Source organism: Aristolochia californica, unplaced genomic scaffold (genome assembly GCF_029961685.1).
Source record: "Aristolochia californica isolate CCGP_79_NKW_82.1479 unplaced genomic scaffold, dmAriCali1.0.hap1 SCAF_12, whole genome shotgun sequence".
Lineage (NCBI taxonomy): Eukaryota > Viridiplantae > Streptophyta > Magnoliopsida > Piperales > Aristolochiaceae > Aristolochia > Aristolochia californica.
In genome coordinates this window covers 4,438,536-4,447,184 of record NW_027181793.1, presented here as the reverse complement: position 1 = coordinate 4,447,184, position 8,649 = coordinate 4,438,536, and the positions used below count along the sequence as shown (strand labels likewise).

The 8,649-nt window shown below is 43.4% G+C and overlaps 1 protein-coding gene across 1 annotated transcript; it reads left to right on the top strand.

Moving 5' to 3' along the window:
• The first annotated feature begins 6,801 nt into the window (after positions 1-6,801).
• Positions 6,802-7,422, top strand: LOC137946564 (uncharacterized). Its single transcript, XM_068792905.1, has one exon. It carries the CDS (start codon positions 6,802-6,804, stop codon positions 7,420-7,422), a length of 621 nt encoding a protein of 206 aa, XP_068649006.1.
• The last annotated feature ends 1,227 nt before the right edge of the window (positions 7,423-8,649 follow it).

The following is an 8,649-nucleotide window of genomic DNA, read 5'->3' as shown; positions in this document are numbered from 1 at the left end:
TAGGTGGAAGGAAAAACTACTGCTTGTAATAAATAAGTGAATCCTGGATGGACCACTTCGAATTCATTGTCCCTGCCGAAATATTTTGATGTAGTTCTTGCAGTGCAGGGTCAATGGCATGTTCATCTCTCACCAAGTCCAGGATGAGAAATCTCGGCTGGCTGATCGAATAGACCGACTATTGATCCTCAAAACACCGTGACAAGGCGTCTGCCACCTTATTTAATCTCCCCGCATGATATTCCACCGAGAAGTCAAACCCCAACAACTTACTGATCCAGTGCTGCTATGTTGACGTCGTCAAACGCTGTTCTAGTAGGAATTTAAGGCTATAGTGATTTGTGCGTATGAGAAAAGCCTGACCCCAGAGATAAGGCCTCCAATGTTGGACCACCTTGGCCAACCCAATCAATTCTCGCTCATAGGCTGCCAGCTTGTGATGGCGGACTGCCAACTGTCTACTAAAATACGCAATAGGATGGCCCAGCTGCTGTAAAATGGCCCCAATGCCCACGCCCAAAGCGTCGCACTCTACCACAAATAATTCGTCAAAATTGGGAAGTTGTAATACTGGTGCGGATGTGAGGGCAGCTTTGAGTGCCATAAATGACTTGGTGGCCTCCTCATTCCAAATAAAAGGAATTTTTCTTGAACAGACTGGTCAATGGTGCTGCCATCGGCCCATAGTTCTGAAAAAATTTACGATAGTAGCCCGGAAGACCCAAAAAATCCTGTAATGTAGAACAAGACTGTGGCTTCGGCCACTCGTGAATAACTCGGATCTTCTCGGGATCTGCCGTAACCCCCTCATGTGAGATAATGTGTCCCAGATATCTCACATGTGAAGCCGCAAATGAACACTTGGAATGTTTTAAATAGAGCTGATGTGCTCGTAACAAGTTGAAAACAATCCTCAAGTGTGCCAAGTGCTCCTCAACCGACTTGCAATATATAAGAATATCATCGAAAAACACAAGAACAAAATTTTGAAGTTAGGGGCTAAATACCTCGTTCATTAAAGCTTGAAAAGTGGAGGGTGCATTGGATAACCTGAACGGCATGACGACGAACTCAAAGTGGCCGTGATGCGTGCAAAATGCCGTCTTCTTGATATCAGAGGGGTGCATTCGGACCTAATGGTATCTCGATCGGAGGTCGAGTTTAGTGAATAACCACAACCCATGTAACTCATCCAGGAGCTCATCCACTACCGGAATCGGAAACTTGTCTTTCATTGTCTGCACGTTTAACTCCCGATAATCCACGTAGAACCTCCATGTCCCATCATGTTTCTTCACAAGTAAGATGGGTGAAGAGAACGGGGAGCGACTGCGATGGATAAGACCCTATTTCAACATCTCTTGGCACTGAGGCTCTATCTCGTCCTTCTGAAGGTGTGGGTAACGGTACGGTCGCACGACCACTACCTCAAATCTTTGTTTCAGACAGATCCTGTGGTCATAGTGCCTCAGGGGAGGCAAACCCGGAGGCTCTTGGAAGAGGTCAGAGAACTCCTGAACCAAACCATCACTAGTACTGTCAGGTTGTTCCTGTGTTTGCAAAGTGTGCATGTGGTGGGCCCTATCCACCTGACAGCCCTGTAAGAGCACCCGACTCCCGACCAAATCAAAGCTCATGGTTAAAGCCAAAAAGTCCCAGAGAATGGGCCCCAACGTTTGTAACCATTTAATGCTTAATACCATATCAAATCCCGCCAGGGGAAAAACAAAAAATCCAGCATTAAACGAAGTAGAGCCAATGGAAAAAGTTTATGCTTTAGTAATCCCATAGCTAGGGACCTTCTCTCCATTGGCCACTGAGACGGTGGTTGTCGGATGAGTGTGTATCTGGAGCTGGAGGTGCTGTGCGGCTGTCAAACTTAAAAAATTGTGTGTACTCCCCAAGTCGACTAGTCCCACCAATTCTTGGTCGATGACATGAGCTCAGACTTGCATTGTGTTAGGCGATTTCTGCCCAGTAATAGCAAGCAAGGATATCTCTGGTGGTTTCTCTTCGATAATATCCTCTGGCTCCTTTGGATCCTTTGAATCCTCCACCTCAAGCCAAAACAATCATTTACATTGGTGCTCCACCCGATACTGCTCATCGCAGTTATAACATAAATTTTTTGACTGCCTTTCTGCCTTCTCTGCACTCGTTAATTTTTTGATAAAGTTCGGTAAGGGATTACCAGGGCGGGGATCGGCTACCCGAGTCGTAGTCGGAGTGTGTCTGGAGGATGGTGCTGCTGGAGATGCTCCCTGAAATAAAGTATAGCGGTGCCCTTGCCACGTGGAGGAAGTGTTCCTCTCATCCGACCAACCCGGCTTCCATTGCTTCAACTTCGTTGTTCCATTGCTCGGGCCATATTCATTGCGTGAGCTAAATCCGTAAGCATAAGGAGTTCTACAACTAGCCGTAAATACTCATTGAGACCCGTTGTGAATAGGGAGACCTCTTGGTCAACCAATACCCTATCACCAGCACGAACCAACTTTTTCTGGAACAGTTTTTGATATTGTTCCACCGAACCAGTTTGTCGCAATAGGACTAACTCCCCCAGGAGGTTGCTGTTGGCGGGAGGGCCAAATCTAACTATGCATAAATTTTTAAATTCTCCCCAAGTCATCTCTAGTCTCTCTTTTTCTACTTGAGTAACCCATAACATGGCTTCATCTGTCATATGGAAAGAGGCTAGTTGCACCTTATCCCATTCAGTAGTCCCTTGGTTCAAAAATAAATTTTCACATCTATGCAACCAAATTAAGGGATCAACTGAACCATTGAAAGAGGGAAACTCTAACTTGGTGTACCTTGGAACTGTGCCTCCATGCTGGGGTCCTTGGACAGCAGTGCGCCGAGGCCACTGCTCCCCTCTTCTGTGATATGGTTGAGCAACCTCTCTCACCTTTGGGCTCTGATGTCTCTTTGCCTTCAGCTCAATTAGCACGCTGATGACTCGGCTCATCTCTTCTTCCAAACCACAAATCTTCCCCAACACTGGTTGTGCTGTTTCAAGGCTATCTTCTATCTTTTGTATCCTGATTTGGATTTCTTCATTGCTGAGAGTATCCCCCATGTTACCCTGCTCTGATACCACGTTGTTACGGTCCCGGGTCATGGATCGAGTAACACGGCATGGGATTTGTGAATCCAACACTGGTATTGAATTGTTGGACTCGGTAAGGAGGGTTAAAGATCCCTTCTTTGACTGGTCTTCCACACGTGATCAGTCTCCCTTTTGATGAACCCCTCTAGTGCTAGAATTATAGCTAGAATTGAAATATTATCACGTGGAGAGAAAATTGAAAGAGGTACCTTTTCTTGCTCACGTAAATCAGGGTTTCAACCCTGATTTGGTTGCTGCTCGTGCTAGGATTGAAGTCCTAGCTTAGGGGTAGCCCTTGGCTCACATTGATGGATGTTTCTACTCTATTTCTGTGATGATTCCCAAACTAGAGGAGTTGCACCAGTCCTTCACGTGGAAGAACCAGAAACCCTTCCTTTTTCTGCTCGTAAAGAGGGTTAGAACCCCTGCTTGCTGTTGAAGCTGAGGAGAAGGGAAGACCCTCTCTTTGGGCTCAGAAAGGGGGCAGGAAGCTCCTCTTCCAGCTATGGATGATGATGGACGAAGGTGGCTGAAGATAGATGGCAATGGAGAGTGAAGGATAGATTGGAATTTTGGAGTAAACCTTAAACTCGAGATCATGAGGTGATCTCAGCCTGTTTACACTAGGTTATTCTAAAATCTCAAAGCTTACCTATTTCATTCATTATTTCCTTTAAATAGATCATGTCATAGAGTTTTAGGGTTAGGGTTATAATAATTCCCTTAATGCCCCTACATATAAAAGTAATTAGAAATAACTCCTACTTAAAACAATATAAGAAATAAATCCTACTCAAAGTAATATAAGAAATAAATCCTATTGAGTGAGTTGTTGTTGCCTCCTTCGTTGTGTGACTTGGTGTGCTATTGAGTCCACAACAGACTCAAATAGAGTTTAGGGTTTAATAATTATAATTCTGCCCCTACGACATCTAGCCTTAAATACTTAAAGAAAAATATGCTTAAAAGCAATATAAAATATGAAAGTAAAAGCAATTAACTTAGTGAGTCAATGGCGCCTCCTTTGGGTGACTCGGTTAGCTATTGAGTCCTCAACAATCTCTCAGAGGTAATCTTCGACTGGCATTGTTATTACTGGAAGTTCTTCGCTAGATCAGATTGACTCTATTAGGATTTCCTATGTCAATCTCCTTGTTTTTCGTTGGCCTTTCCATAACGAGTTTATTTTCAGCTTCAAAGAACGACAACTCTGATGTGTTGGTAATTCTGGCGGAACCGTATTTCCAATGTCATGAGATATTTTCTCCATTCATGTTGCTGATTCATCTGTTGAATTGATTTTTATTTGAGAAGTTTTCTTTGGCTGTATCTTTGCTAAGCTTCCTGATCACCATCTTTGTTGTCGTTTCTGGATGATAAATCAGGGAAACTAGCACTGGTCGGAGAAGAAGAAGTTACTGTTGAAAAATTACTCGTTTCCTAACTTATGAAACTTATTAAAATCTGGCCCGGCGGCTACCTCTGTTATTCTTATTTTCGAAAGTATCTGGCTCCTCGGATTGATATTCCAATAATCGGTTGGCTCTCATAGCTATCGGTTGGTTTATTCCGGGAAGATTCAGCCGATTTTATTGCCAGGTTGGTTGTCATCCTTGTTCGAAAAGTTCCTCTGTTGATTCTTCGAGAGAGATATTTTGCTGTTGTCGAAAAGTTTCCTTTGGTTTTCCGTTCTATTCGGAAGCGGGGAAGAAGAAGGCATTGGTGCCTTATTTATGTTTCCTAACTTAGGAAACTAACTTAATCAAGCGTCGGTTCAACGCCTACTGAACCTCAGACCGGACTCGCCCAAGTCAAACCAGCGAACCTGCCACCCGAGGTTCTATTTCGACTAAGTCAACCCAGATAGATTCAACTTGGTGAGTCAAGTCAGACATGACCCACTGATTTTCTACCTTGGTATAAGTGTCTAGATCCAAGTTTATACATATTTCTTCCACAACTCAGATATATTGATCTACTATTTGATTCGATACGACTCGGTAAATATTTTTCGACTAGATTATTATTTTGAAGTATTGACAAATTATTCCTTGGTTAGCATATTATTTGGTAAAAATACTTGCATTAGATTAATTTAGGCAAAAAATTTACAAGGATTATTTTGGTTCGTGTTATATGGGCTCCAAGCCCATTTCAACTGTTGTTATTGTGTCTCTTTGGATGAGACATTATTATTGAAGAAGAGGTGGCCTCAATATCTGTTGATTTTCAGGACTCCATGAATTTAGCTCATGGAGAAAAAGGGAGAGAAACCCATTGGGAAAAAGCTGGAGTAAGAAGGGTTATGGCCTTTATTCCTAACCCTCCCTCTGAAGCTCTATGTTATGGACTTAATAGCATCACGAGTTACTAGCAGACATAGGAATTAATTAATGTGGTTTTCAATTTTCATGTAATTGATTTTGGTTTGGTTTGGTTTAGAATTTATTTGGCTTGAACCAGTGATCCAAGGGTTTGAATTGTTTTTGGCGTCCTCAACCCTATTTAAGGGGACGACTAGGTTATTGAAAGATAGCAATTGAGTTATAATTTTGCCTAGAGTAATTTAGTTAACAGGTTGAGAACTCCTTCAAGCTCTCCCCCATTTCCCCCCAATTCCCCTTTCCGAAATTCTTTCTTCATCACTCCATCAATCTACCTCAACGTCAAGCAAGGCAATGGAAGGAAGAGAAGAGATGAGGGTGACAAGATCCATGGCTCATGAGGATCCTAACAACGTGGTATCAGACAGGTTCACCCTCGTTGGCTCCTCTTCTCCAGAGGACATACATCAAGTGCTTTTAGATCTTCAACAAATATCCACTCTTCAAGGTGCTGAAATTACTAACATTCATAATACATTGCACACGTTGGAATCGTCTCTCCAAACCGTCATCCGCCAGCTTGTTGCACTTCAATCGGCAGCGCCATCACCAGCAACCAACTTTCAACCACTGGTAGCACATCACCCACACTTCACACCACCACCACCCCCACCACTGCGCCAACAACCTGTCCCCATGGTTGCTCACGCACAGGGACCAACTACGGTTCCCAGGTATTTTAAACTCAACTTTTCTACATATGATGGATCTAAATATCCTTTACTTTGGTTCATGAAATGTGATCAATTTTTCTATCATCAACAAATGGTGGATGTGGACAAGGTCACACTGGCCGTCTACCACTTGCTCGATGAAACGCTCATGTGGTTCCATCACTACCGAAATGTCCATTCCATTCAAGATTGGCTACATTTTAAACATGCTTGCCAGATGAGGTTTGGACCTCCAGTTAGTAGCAACCCAGTGGGGGAATTGATCAACTATAAGCAGACTGGCACCTTAGAATTGTACCAGAAAACATTTCAAGAAAGGTTGGCCCAAGCAAGTGAATTTGTTCCTCCTCATCTACATGTTCAGATTTTTAATGCGGGCTTGACTGAGGCGGTTCGTTTGGAAGTAGAATTACTTGGTCCGACAGATTTGGACTCAGCCATGAATTATGCCAGGGCTGTGGAATAGAAACAAAGAGTTCTGAGGGAATCATTAGGCCAAAAACCATTTTGGACCAACAGACTACTGGGTACTGCACCTAGACCACGTTTTGGCTCCTCTGCCCCTAACCGTGCTGGCCAGTCTACAAGTGTGCCCCCCCACAATCTTCTACGTAAATTCTTAACTAGATAGGAAATGGAGGCGAGAAAGGCCAAGGACCTCTGTTTTAATTGTGATGAACAATTTCTTCCAGGCCATACCTACAAACGATTATTCAGTATTGAACTTTGGGAAGAAGGTCCAGAAGAGCTTCATGAAATTGAATTGGTTGAAGAGGAACAACAAGACCCAGAGCTCTCCATCCATGTCATGCATGTCCTACGTAGTTCTAATACCATGCAGGTAAAGGACAAGTTACACCATCTCCTGTTACTTGCTTTAGTTGATTTTGGCAGCACACATAATTTTATCAGTGAGCCCGCAACGAAACAATTGGGATTAGAAATTCAACAACAAAACGGTCTCTCGGTTTCAATGGCTAATGGGGCTAAAATTGCTAGTGTGGGGTTATGTGCAAACACCCCTTTTACAATTGAGGGACATTCATTTAAGGCGGACTTACTGGTTATTCCTTTGGCAGGATTTGATTTGGTGCTCGGGGTAAAATGGCTTCAGTTATTAGGCCCTATATTGTGGGACTTTCAGGCTCGGACTATGACATTTGCAGCACAACAGGGCCAGATTACATTACAGGGTATTATGGCACAGGTGCCTAACGCACTTCACACTTTACAACTTCAGAACATTGGTGATTGAAAGTTAGCTCCATTACTTACACCATTTGTAGATTTATTTAATGACCCTACTGGTCTACCACCAGTGCGTCACTGTGATCACCGCATTCGCTTGAAGTTGAGCATAGATCTAGTGGTGGTGCATCCTTATCGTTACCCACATATACAGAAAGGTGAAATCGAAAGACAGTGCCTGAATATGCTCGCTCAGGAGTTATCCAGCACAGTAGGTCTCCCTTCTCATCACCTGTTTTACTGGTGCGTAAAAAGGATATCATGGAGGTTTTGTTTTGACTATAGGCAACTGAATTTGCAGACAATTAAAGACAAGTTCCCCATCCCAATGGTGGACGAGTTGCTGGATGAATTTACATGGTGCTATGATTTTTACCAAGTTAGATTTGAAATTGGGCTATCATCAAATTTGAGTTCACCCTGTAGATGTGGAGAAAGCTGCGTTCTGCACGCACCAAGGTCATTTCGAGTTCCTCGTCATGCCCTTCGGTCTCTCCAATGCTCCCTCCACCTTCCAGGCCCTCATGAATAAGGTATTTTCCTCACTTTTGTGGAACTATGTGTTAGTATTTTTTATGACATCTTGGTCTATAGCAAAAATTGGGTCAAACATCTCCAACACCTCCATCAGGTATTTACCATTCTACGCTCCCATCATTTGGTTTTGAATAAATCCAAATGTTCTATGGGCACCTCAGAAGTGGCATATTTGGGCCACGTTATATCAGCTGTGGGCATGAAGGTTGACCAAAGTAAGATCCAAGCAGTCACAGATTAGCCTCCTCCCACCTCCCTTACCGCATTAAGGGGATTTTTGGGCCTAGTGGGATATTACAAAAAATTTATCCGTTCTTATGGCCAGATAGCAGCACCACTCAACAACCTTCTCAAGAAACATGCATTCAACTGGTCTTTCTCAACAGATCAGGCCTTTCAGCCGCCAGTTGGACAACACCACCACAAGTTAGCTGCATATGAGAGGGAACTGATTGGGTTGGCCAAGGTTGTCCAACATTGGCGGCCTTATCTGTGGGGACGACCATTTCTCATTTGTAAAGATCATTGCAGCCTCAAGTATCTTCTTGAACAACGCCTCACCACATCACCACATCAACATTGGTTGACTAAACTCGTGGGCTTTAATTTTATAGTTCAGTATAAGCCAGGCAGTTTGAATTTGGGGGTTGATGCTTTGTCTCGTCGGGACATTCCAGAACCACACGTTTATGCTATC